Below are 12,487 nucleotides of genomic sequence, written 5' to 3'. Positions count from 1 at the left end.
CCCACCTTTGGAGCTCGTCACTCCCTCTCCATGGATTTATGTGGTCCTTTGGAGAGGAGCATTTCCACTGTTCCTTCTGGAATCTCAGTTGTGGAGTGGGTTTCTGTCTGTGGACCTGGCCACTGAGCCCTGTTGCAGGACTTGCCAGCCTCACCCCATAACCTGTGCAGGAGGAAAGTTAACAGAAGTGCTCTAAACCCAACAGAATTAACTGTGTTCTTTGTCTTGTCAGACTATCCCAAGGGAGCTGTTGGGCACATTGTTCATACTGAGAAGGGCATTCTGGCTGTTGAAAAGAATAAAGTTCTGATTCCTCCTCTTTGGAGCAAAACATTCTGCTGGGGATTTGAGGACTTCACTTGCTGCTTTGGCAACTATGGGTCTGAGAAGGTAAATAAGAAAAAAAAATAAGAATTCCAGAAATGAATGAAATATTGTGGTCTTTGGTTGGCTCGGGCACCCATTCCAGAGGCTGTTGGGGAGCTGGTTTCAGAGGATGCTGTACAGGACTTTCTCACAGTCAAGCTTCTTGAGGAATCTTAAGTTGGATATCCCATCGGGGTACAAAGTCTACACTTCTACACTGCTAAAAAATGTGGCGTTTCCAATCTAAATTATCTCTAGTGACTGTGTTGTCCATTAAAATGAGGGAGAAAACTCATTTCAGAGGTTGTAAGGACAATACAAGGTCTCTTGGCCCCTGATTAGGAATTTCATTGTGCAGAACTTTCTGCTGGAATTCTGATAGGACTATCTGTCAATTCCCCCCTGACTCCCAAGCTTAGCCTAGTGCATTCAGACAAAATAATAGTATCTTCTATTCTAGAAAGATAACACTTCTTTTCTGTTAAAAATCAATGGTCTATGTCATCACACTGCTTGTTAGGGTACTTGACAGGTTCAGTTTTGTTCTCTACCACAAACACGCTGATTTTTGGATGTGTTTGGAATAGAGTTATGGCACACAGAGACATCTGAGTTGACTCGGGTACCAGCATAGCAGAATATGGCATTCAGCGAGATGCTGGCTTGGGTATCTGTGAAGCCACATCATTATGTTTTTACAGACATCCCCACAGTCAGTGGAAGTGAAAAAGCCATGAGATGTATTGGTTTGAATAAATGCACCGTATCATCAGATGAGCATTTGACTGAAAGCTGCTTTCTTGTACAGAACATGACGACGTTCGAGTGCATGGCGGACTGGGGAAAGTGCCTCTGCGCCGTGTGTCCTTCAGCAACTACCGTGATCACGTCTGGAACAAGCTCGGTTGTGTGTGTCTGGGAACTTTCCTTGGTCAAGGACAAAGTGAAAAGTCTCAACTTGAGACAGGTGAGTACTGTGCCTCTTCTGCTATAGAAACATAGTAAAAACCAAAGGATTAGGTTCCTTCTCTCAGATGACCAGCAGAGGAAACACTTTTGCATGAATTAAGAATGCAGAAAAAGCCAATAATCACGGGCATCGTGTGACAGCTCATTACAAGATCAGGAGCTGATAATATGCCTTATACCCACAGCTTATAGGTTTGTATTCTGCTTGTTGGGTTCTTCCCTTTGGTAGCACTTCCAAAGTTTATCATGGTCAAAGAAACAGTGAAAGTAAGGCATACGCTGTCCTCACTTGAAGTGCAGCCAACCCTTGGATTATTTTCAAAAACAGTGTTGCCTGGAGATGGTTATAATTATTTTTGGGCTGCTAGAGCAATGGACAGGAACTCCAAAACACCCCACGAACTTAGCTGGTGGGGATAAAGGCTCAGGTAGGCAAAGCTCTTGATTCTTTTCTCTCAGACAGAATTCAGAACTTAAAAGGCTTATGTTACTCCATGAGTAGATTACGTCTCTGTCATACCTGAAAGGCAGTGTGTGACTCCCTCTTCCCTAAGAAATTAAGGAACAGAAACTGTTCTGCTACTTTGAGGCAAACTAGTAAAGGGTTTGTTGATCAACAAGAAGGTCTCCAAGTGTTAGAAGCTTCTTCTGTTTGTTTACTCTGAAGGGATATTCAGATGATATTTCAGTGCTTTCCATACCCTGAGCCAGAACATATTCTATTTGTCTTTAAATGATGTGAAAACTTCAGTGTCTGTTGGGATGACAACTCTGAAGTATTCAGATGTCTGTTTATCTGAAATTCTTGTATGTTGAAATTGGGGGAAAACTGTGCTTAGAGTAGTCTCTCTTCTGAGGTTTATAGTGTTTCCTGCTTGAGAAGCCAGAAATATGAGACAAGATCTTCACTGATGACCTTTTAATCCTGCTGCTAATTATTCCAAACCAGGACGTGGATATAGAAATGGAAGAAATAGCAGCAGAGAAAAGCATAAGCAGTAATCTTCAGGAACATCAAAATAATACCAGTCAGAGGTTCCGTTTGAGTTTCAGACAACTGTTTTAAGAGGCTCTCTTATCCCCAATATAATGTCTTTGTCTTTAGCAATCTAAAATTAGCTTTGCTGATGTGTTCCACTGTGATTAATCTGGTATTACCCAAAGTCCATAAAGTGGCATGAGATCATACAATGACAAATACTGTGCTTTTTCCCCCTCTCTTTGCTAGCGGAGGCTTTTTTTTTTTTTTTGATGACTGTCTGGCATAGATGTAAATTTGAACTATGATCCTAAATGTCTTCTAGTGAATTAGTTGCTGCTTTCATGTAATTCAGTGTTTCATGGTGGCTGCTTTTTCTGCTGAACAAAAAAATTGTATCATCTTTCCTGAGAGAGTGAGCTTTGCTTAAGTAAAGCTGATGTGCTATAAAGTGGATGCTATTCACTTACCAGCTGTCTCAGGGGACTGACACATTCTGGTTTGGAATGTAGTAAAGTACAGAAACTATATTTCAGCAGAAAAAAGTCATTTTTCCCTCTCTAGCAGGGGCTGCTTCCACTGTTTTGTGGAACACTAAAGATCGAGCATAATAGCCTCAGTATTGATCCATATGATTTACCAGTTCCCTCAGTGTAGACCACGGAGCAGAGCAATCCATGTTATCCAGCCCCCAGAATTTCTAGGCCAAATGAAACACTAGACTGGGAGAAGGTCTGGGCCATCCACGCTGTGTCTGCCACGCAGCCCTCCCAGGGAGGGGACATGCCTGTGTCCGTGTGGGGCAGTCAAGTTGGATGGTCAAGCTTGGTTTAAGTTTTCATGCACTAAGCATTTCTGCAGTGAAGCTGGTCCTCTTTTGCTATTACTCTAGAGATAGACCTCCCAGTTCGTTCTGCAGATGTGCTGCAGGAGATCTCCCAAAGACCTATCAGTCTTCGCGGAGCAATAACGAGAAGGTGGCAGAGAGCTAAAGGGATGCGACTGGTTTTGCATGAATGTGTGTTGAGACGCTGGTGGATTGAAGCTGAGATTACAACCGGGCTCAGGTCTAGCCCTTTCTTCCACACTCAGCTTAAAGCAATTTGCTGCCAGGTAGGATCTTTCTGGCTTAAAAAAAAAGAAGAAAAAAGGCTATATTAAAACCTGTGCAGGAGCTTAGCTTGGGTAGATTTGGCAGTTTGGATGCTGTCACAGTAAGTGTGTGTTCTTTCATGCTTTGGAGGAAGGACAAGAAATTTTTAGCCCTTGAACCTGCCTTGTCCCAGCCTGTTTTGGAGAGCTCTTGTGCAGTTCTCAAGCGCAGGCGCTGGGTTATGTCCAGTGCTTTGTGAAGAGGCTGCTCTATAGTCAGTCAAAGCTATTGTTGAGCCTCCTTTTCTTGGCTCAGTTGAGAGTGTTTCTGACCTCTGAAAACCACTGTTGGACCCCCCATTTTGTGCCAGTATTTTTAGTCGACCAGTTCTTGTGAATGGAATAAATCACAAGCTGAGACTCATCCCTGGCAGTTGTGGGTCACCTTCAGTAGTACGTAGCCTGCTGCAGCTCGGCTTCTTCACCACTGGATTAATGTTTGAAGATGTGCTAATTATGGCATGTCAAGAAAGCCAGCAGGGAATATGCATTTTACTGTTAAAACCAACATTAAAACTGGTGGATCTGATTTTTTTCACAGTAAAGCAGCTAAAAATTGAGCCCTGGAAGGCTTTTTTGGAAAACTGTGAAGGACTGTTGCCCAACAGGCTTTGCTGTCATTCTTGGTTTTGCAGCAGAAATATATACTGCTGTCACTTGAGACTGCTGCATTAAACATTTGTCATCAATATACTTCAATCCATGACTTCTATCTGGGCTATTAAATTGCCTGAAGTGTAGTCTTTTTTAATGAAATTATTTAAATAAGGCTAAATTATACCGGGCACTCCTTGTGTCTCCGGAACCTATAAAACAACGACAAAAAAAGAATGTTGAGTAATGATGAAAGAGAAGGGAATTCCTATATGGCTTTAAAGCAATAATTCTCCCCAAATACTGTTTTACTTCTTAAATAAAATTGGAAAAATATTAGTACTTGTTCAGAAAAAACAGAAAGATAAGACTGAGAAAGGTCGCTGAAATAGATCCTGGTAAGTTTTATTTCAAAACGTTTTTTAAATATTGAGAAATAGTAATTTCCAAGCATGATTTTTACTTAAAACTGCATGGACTGAAGTGAAAAATGATGTTTTGCTGAGCACAAAGCACTGTCGTAGAGTCTGAAATGTATGCCCAGGGCCCTGAGTTCCCGTGCAACGTTGGGCAAGTCATAAAGTCTCTTGGAGCCTCAACTTTTCTCGACTATGAGTTCAGGACAAGGATACTTCTATAAGATCCTTTGGTGTTCCCCCCTCATACCCTTCTCAGTTCTCCAAAGAATGACAAAGTTGCTTGTTCTTACGAAGCAGATGACAGCAGGACAGTGATTCCCCAGTAAATCAGCCACCCTCTGCTGGGGTTTATCAGTTGTTGTTTTTTTCCCCCACCAGGCTCTGTACGGGCACACGCAGGCAGTGACCTGCCTTGCTGCCTCCATGACCTACGGCATCTTCGTGAGCGGATCCGATGACAGAACCTGCATCATTTGGGACCTGAACCAGCTGACGTACATAAACCAGCTTCCTGCCCACGGGGAAAGCCTCTCTTCTCTGGCCATCAACAATTCGACAGTAAGATCTTCATTTATCATCTTCCCTCTGATGCATCCATGAACATTTCATGATAATTTAATGGGTGCTCTTCCCAACATAAAAACATCCTGAGAGTCTGATACATTGATTTTTTTTCTTTCTACAGAGATTGCTAATAGTGTTCTTAATGATGAGAGGTGAGCACTAACAGCAGCATCTTAGGCTGAGTGGCTAAGTAGAGGCATCTTTGGACATGTAGATGGTGGGATTAAACAACTTTTAGTTTACGGAGCATGAAGTATTACTCTGGTAGCTCCTGGATTTGGCTCACCCATAACCTTATTGCCTCCATTAGTTCATTAATTTCTCCTGACATTCATGCATGAATGTCAGCTGAGGCACGTTAGACCTCAGTCTTCTGTCTCAGCTGACAACTATCTTACACCTTTGCGGTGACAGTGGTGGCTTTTTGCTTTCCTTTCTACTCTCAGCTGCGAGGGTAGCTCTTGACAGCAGTGGGTATAAGTCTTTTGTGGTCTGTGCCTGGCCAGAATTGCATTCATGTTTATAGGAAAATATTCTGTATTGGATTTTACTGTAAATACTCCGGATGAGATTCTTTTTCTGACCTTCTACCTCCCCCAAATGTTGCTTGCCCATTTGTATTTTCTCTCTCTGTTAATATACTAGAGCAGGGTTCCACCTGCACAGACAATTTGAGGTTGGATCCAGTACTGGAGCTTGTACCAAGAGAGGTAAAATTGAGTTCATAGCAGTAAGAAACTGGGCAGACTTTCTCTACTTCTAATCCGTGCCAAAAGAGTCATCTCATACCAGAGCTTTATTAACCGTGCAGTCCAATGGTTAGTAATCGAGGGTGAGTCGTCTGTTCAGTGCCAGCTCAGCTCCCCACCCCAGGGCTCCCAGTTGGTGTAAAACAGCCAGTGCCACGCGTTCAGAAATGAGTGGGTGGACTGGGATGTCCCAAGAGGATGGAGTCCTCTCCTTTCTATGTACCACCAGTGACAGCAGCTTTTTAGTTGGTAGCTCCTCTTCTGGAGATGTCCAAAACTGAGATGGTCCATGCCAGGAACAGGCCAGTGATTGATCCAAGAGCAGTTCTCCAGCTTGTTGGAGTGCAAATGGTTAAGCTGATTTGGACAATAGGCTGCAGAAAGGTTCACTTAAAAGAGGAAAATCCTTAGAAAAGTATGACAAAAAATTCAAGGAACGAACGATGAAGCGGTCCGTATGTTGTGGATGAAAAAGTTCTTTTTGACATTAGCAGAACAGGATGTTTAGTTCTGAAATGAGTTTTTGTTAAAATTTTGTCAATATATTTATATACTATAACATAAAGATAAATTTAGCACATTGTACTAAATTAAATATTTTAATTGACACAAAATTACATATTTAATAACAGGTTTTTTTCCTGGAAAATTCAGAATGTTTTGAAGGAAACAAATTTCTGAACCAGATACTTTTCTGTGAAATAAGAACGCTATACAGCTCTTTGTTATGTGCTTGTTGGGTTTTATATCAAATATTTTATATGCTCAAGCACCTAGAAGCTCCATTTATAGATCCAAACCTCGTGGTGTTTGTATCACGTAGACACAAAATAAAAAGCCTGTTCCAAAAAGTTTATAAGCTGAGGAGGATTGTAAAACCTTGCTGTAACTAATGATTTCAGTTAGTTTTAAATCCCTGGTCTAGACTTGAAAAACACTGTACATTGTTATGAAATACCTGGACGTTATGTCCTCTCATACAGATAAGGCAGCTGAAATTTAATCTCTTTAATTATTGGCAACTCTGGGGTGCACTGGCCTTGTTTTATCTTCAGCGTGAAGAGCTCTGGCCCCAAACCAGGCTCGGGTGAAGAACGGTGTTACTTATTTAAACCAGGTGCCTGCTGCTAATTTAGGGGCACCCTGGCCTTTGCCAGAATCAGGTGACTTTGCCGATGGGTGTTCTATTTAGCTGGTTCTTAGGGTGGAAAGGTTAGGTGGAATTTCAATTAGTAACTTGATAAGATCATTTAAAATTGCAGCGTTGGCTCTTGGTTCTGCATGTTTCTTGCCCCCAAGGGTTCCCTGTGTGTTTGCTCCTTGCGGTGGGACTTGGTACCCACGGGGAAGGGAGAGGAGAGATACAGATGCAAAGGATGTTTTCAGCATCAGCAGCGCAGCTCAGAGTGCTGAGCTGGTCACTGGCCAGACACAAAACACAGCCTGAAAATGCGATGACATTAAGCTCCCTGTGAGGGGCAGAGGAGGATTGTGAAATCACCAAAGGCTTGGCAGCCGAGCAGGTGAACACCAGGTCCTTGTTTAAGAGAATGCTTATTTGTAAAACTTCAAAAGAGCACTCGTCCTGGCCCGGAGCCTGTGCTGGGCATTGCACATCAGTCTGCTGTTTGACTAAAAGCCTGGATTTTCTGGAAAACAGAAAGGGAACATTTAAATAAATGTTTTCATTTTTAAAAATGCAAAAAAAAACCCCAAACCTCTTTGTTTCTGCATTATCTTGCTAAATCTAAGATTAAAATGTCAGAGTTTTTCATGAGGGGAAAAAAAAATGTCATTTTTACTTTCTTTCATTTACATCATCTGCCCAGAAGCAAAAAAAAGGTCAGAATTTAGGTCAGAGCAACTCTGTAATTTATAATCAGCACTTAAGAGCTGTGAGGAGGATGAGTGTAGGATTTGGAGACATTGCTTCTTGCTGTGTTACAGGGTGATATTATCTCCTGTGCTGCATCTCACCTGTATCTGTGGACAGTCAATGGGCAGCTTCTGGCCAGCGTTAACACCAGCTGCAGCCCCCAAAGCCGTATCGTTTGCTGCTGCTTTGCTGAAGTGATGGACTGGGACACACGCAGCATCATCGTCACGGGAAGCACGGATGGAATGGTGCGGGTAGGTGGAAGGGGGAGAGGGAAGGGAATCCTGATTCATTGGACACCAAAGGCAGGATTTTACATCCTAAATGTAGGGTCAAAGATCCTAAAAACCCATACTGTTTTCTGAACAGGGAAGCACAGCTGAAAATCAGAGTGAAACATTTGCTTCCTCTCAGCTTTTATCCTCCGGAATGGAGGAGTATTTGCCATTCAGGAAGAGTTTTGAAAATGGGCTTTTCATTCCGGTGTGATTTTGAAAGTAAAAATTATACTGCCTAGCAGAAATATGTTGGAGTCTGGTTCCTCACAGTTGGTTCACAGTTCAGTTTATTAAGTCATACTTTCTCAGGAGCCAGAATTCACTGCTGGTTCTGCCTCCACTCTGGTGGGAGAGCTTCCTGGGTTACTGGGATCCTTGTTAACATGTCAGCCCTGCGTCCCCACCAGCTCCCTGCAGACGTTTCTCCAGCATGATGCCTTCCAGCGCAGTGGCAGAGGGAGAAACAACACTGCAAAATTCTCTTCTGATGTTAGAAGTCCAATTTCTGCCCCTTGCTGGGAAGCAGACACATCTCTTTGTTGCTTTGTTATAATCCATGCTTTTTCCATTTTTACCTCTTTGTTGGCATAGCTGTGGAAGACGGAATACACCAGTACCCCAGGGCAAGCTGCTGGACTGGGACTTCAGAGAGGCACCATGGAAGAGCCTGGCAACATGGGTATGGCCACAGGGTGGGCTGTGAAGTGCAGGGTGACTGGAGACCTTGTCTGGTTGGGAGCCAGGAGAGGGTGTGTGAGCACAACCAGCAGCAGAAGTGATGGGTAGCCACCTTAGAGACAGAGAACCACCAGTCTCGTGGGCACGTCCTGCCTGGATGGAGCTGAATGCTTCTTCATGGGCTTTCTCACAGGTTCTGTCAAGCTTGATAGACCATCTTTTTCTATAAACCTCTGAAACTAATGAACTATTCCAACTCCAGAAAGCCCATTCCCTTGGCATCTTTGCTGATGGCCAGTACTAAGGTATCTTGGCCTAATGGCAGAGTGGGCAGTGCCAGATCCTGCCCTGGGATGGAATAGGGAAGCCTGTTGTCTTTTCCACCTTAAATGAGGTCAGAAGGTTCTTCAAACTGGTGGGAGGCCAGCAGCAGGCCCTAGTGCGTGGAGCTGCTTATTCAGAATCAGAATCAGAATCGTAGTGGTTGGAAGGGACCTCAGAGATCATCGAGTCCAACCAACAGTAAAAAAAAAAAAAAAACCCAAAAACCCAAAAACAACCACAAAAAAACACCACAAACAAAACCACCACCCACCACCTGAACACACAACAACAACAACCAAACCAAAAACCATCACCCACCCACACAGCACCCCACCACAAACCAGTAATCTTGGACACTAGAGGCTGATACCTTGGAGCTCTCACAGAGCTGAGGTTAATAAGATGATGGAGCTACGGTGCTGATTGGTATTAAAAACAACTCAGGCTCACTTCTCCGTTCTAACAAATATGGGAGCTGAAACCTGCCAGAGAGCCTTAAAGCCACATCCTAAATAGCACAGCTTGGTTCTCTTCGCAGCATGTTTTTGTAAAAGAAAGGAACTGTGGTGTTAGTATGTATAATTTACACCACTTATTTGCTGTGGTCCTCATTACACACATTCTCTATTACTTCAATTTTATGCTCACAATTTGCATAATATAGAGCTATAGATGTAAAATCTGCATAAAAAGATATTATATAGTAATTGGCCATTACCACTGAGATCTTCAGAAGTGCTGTTCGTGGAACTTGGTGTGTACATTACTTAGATTGCTTTGTGCAAATATTTATACGTACAGAGCCATATTGGCAATGCCAGACTGGATGCCCATCCTGCCTTTGTCCCGTCTCAGAGGAGCTGGAGACAAATGCTTCTAGGGAAGGTGCAAAAACACCAGAGGTGCCAGCTGTAGAGAGTCTGGCTGTGGTAGCTACGTATTTGGCTTTATTGTGGTCTCCAGTCAGGGATTGCTGTCAGTCAAAGCAAAAGACTCAGCATTCCTTCCAAAATCCTTCTAGTATTCTGGAGTCATTTTGCTGGCTCTTTTTACATGTAGGAATGTCCAATTTGTTTTAAGAATTTCCTAAGTTCTCATCCGTAACTTCCTGTGTTGGATATTTCCATGTCCTATTTGCTCAGATACGATCACATAGGAATGTCTTTGAATGAATTGAAATTTTAGCTCTTTTTCAAACTTAGATCTTAAACAGTTTTCTAAACGAGGACTTAAAAGCTGCCCACGGAAGCTCAGCAGAATACTCCTCCTTTTTCAGAGGATTGTGGAAGACGTGCACTGACCCCAGACACACACCCGTTTGCACATGAGCACGAGGACACACGCTCTTTATTTAAAGATTTGGGAGGTGTAATCAAAGCTGTGACACGCTCCCTTCAACTATTCAGACGACTTCAGAATTATTTTAAATGGCCAAGTATTCCCACAACTCATTCTACACATTAAAGAAAATAAAATTAATACAAAACACAGTCATTGAAAAGACCAAAGTAACTATGATTGAGTTATGTTGTTAGGGGGGTGTGTGTGTATGTGTGTGTATGTGGAATGTTCTCAGCATTTAATTATTGGTTCTGTTATGAGCAGATTTAGATAAGTTGATAATACCAGGGCTTTATGTAATTTCTTTTTACTAGGCAATTATGGGCTGTATTATATCCTAGCAGCAAAGTATTGTGGGGCATCTTATTAAGCATAGAGCCAGTGAAAACTGATGAACAATTTTGCTGAACTAGGCATGCAATTTAGAAAGCAATAATACACAAATCCAATTTAGCACACAATTGATACAGCCGCACGTCAGCACATGTAACTATCATAGCCACAAATTAAATTGGGATGGGCCTATTTTGCAACAGCACAGGCTGAGATTAAATATATTTGTTCTCAACTTAACAACTTGCTGACCGTAAATAATAACAATCCCATCCATGCTGCCCCCAGACACTTCCTAAATATTTATTTTTAAACCCCACAACAGGTAACAAGTGTGGAAAACATCTTGTTCTCTGTCGGGAACTGAATCCCAGCCTTGCCTTGACTGGAAAACCAAGTAAGACCAGCCCAGCAGTGACAGCGCTGGCTGTATCCAGGTACCGTCCTGCCCATTGCCTCGGGGTCTCCATTGCTCTGCCCTGAATTGACAGGGGGTTTTATTTTATTCTGAACTTCATATTACAGCTGGGTGGTTGGGTTTTGGGGTTTTGTTGTTGTTGGGGGGTTTTTTGTTGTTGTTGCTGTTTTTTAAATCTCAGTCGAATCACTCTGTCTTACCAAATGCAGTCACTTTGGGAGCTGACCTGGTTTAAGAGTATTAAGAGAAGGATTTTGGACAGATGGGAGACAACACAGGAGAAACAGCAGCTCTTGGAAAGAATCGTAGAGATCAGTAGCTGCCACACTGTCTCTACACTATAAAAATACCACTATCCGAGGAGCTGCTGGAGATACAATGCAAACAGGAAGTTTTTGGTTAATCTTGTTAAACTTTACTCAGTTTGCAGAGCCAGCAGTATTTTAGTTTACTCAACTCCCCTCCTGCAGCTTCTTCTGGCTGTAATATTCGTTGTTACCTCCTGCTCCAGGACGTTGTGATGTACTGTAAAACAGCTGCTATCTTTCTCTCCAAAAGTGTTGGCATTTTGATAGTTGCTAAAATGATCCCTATGTTCTACGTGCTCAGATTTGGAGCACGTACTGACCATGATGTTTATATGCATCGAAAGTGGGGAAGTTTGGGGGGGAGGGTTAGTTTCATTAGTGTTGGTGACGCTGCATGAAGCAGAGATTTCAGTGGCTGAAGCCGTAACATTGTGCTGCAAAGTCTGAATTCTGAATTATTTAACATTCATAGAATCTCAGAGAAGCGTAAGAGCTTCTGATTGTCCACAACTAACCCACTGAACTCCAGGCAAGTTTGGATTCAGTTCTAAATTCAATCTTGGAAGTGCAAATCTTGGTCTACTCTATACCATCGTTCTTCAAATTTAACATTAAAGATAACCTACTCCCTCAATGTTGCCTCCTTCTAATTGCTACACACACAGGAGAAAGCCTGGATCCTATTTACATCTTGTTCTTGAACATTTTTCTCTTTTTCTTTCTTTCTCAAGAAATTCCTCCAAGCTCCTTGTTGGTGATGACTGGGGAAGAGTCTGCTGCTGGTCTGTGGATGGGTAGGAAGAAATAGCCAAGAACTCTTGTTTTTTCAGCATTTTGGATAGAGAGAAAATTTCTCTTCAGAGCATGAAAGAACTGAAGAAACTGGAAGCCTATGGTTGGGGACTGAATCTCAAAGAAGTTGTTGGACTGACCCCACAGTCAAGTCTGATTGAAATTAGAGAATGGACTCCAAAGCTGTGAGAGAGACACTGACAGACACGCACAGAGACAATGCGATTTTGTAGTATTTTATCTGGGAAAACTTTTCTATTTTAAATGTTATTTTAGATACTGAATTTGACATAATGCATTGAATTTCACAAATAATAGCTAGCAAATAAAACTGCCTTGATTATGCC

The 12,487-nt window shown here is 42.4% G+C and overlaps 1 protein-coding gene across 1 annotated transcript in view; it reads left to right on the top strand.

Moving 5' to 3' along the window:
• Positions 1 to 12,487, top strand: part of WDFY4 (WDFY family member 4) — a 120,036-nt gene extending 107,549 nt beyond the window's left edge. Inside the window, exons 56-62 of the mRNA XM_074154726.1 lie at positions 233 to 390; positions 1,175 to 1,333; positions 4,858 to 5,037; positions 7,740 to 7,922; positions 8,538 to 8,625; positions 10,948 to 11,059; positions 12,080 to 12,487. Coding sequence (XP_074010827.1) covers positions 233 to 390; positions 1,175 to 1,333; positions 4,858 to 5,037; positions 7,740 to 7,922; positions 8,538 to 8,625; positions 10,948 to 11,059; positions 12,080 to 12,146 — 947 coding nt within the window. The 3' untranslated portion in view covers positions 12,147 to 12,487. The remainder of the gene's footprint in view (positions 1 to 232; positions 391 to 1,174; positions 1,334 to 4,857; positions 5,038 to 7,739; positions 7,923 to 8,537; positions 8,626 to 10,947; positions 11,060 to 12,079) is intronic.

Source organism: Numenius arquata, chromosome 10 (assembly GCF_964106895.1).
Source record: "Numenius arquata chromosome 10, bNumArq3.hap1.1, whole genome shotgun sequence".
In the NCBI taxonomy this organism is placed as follows: domain Eukaryota; kingdom Metazoa; phylum Chordata; class Aves; order Charadriiformes; family Scolopacidae; genus Numenius; species Numenius arquata.
The sequence above is the reverse complement of the archived record's forward strand: the minus strand, read 5'-3'. Positions and strand labels throughout refer to the sequence as shown.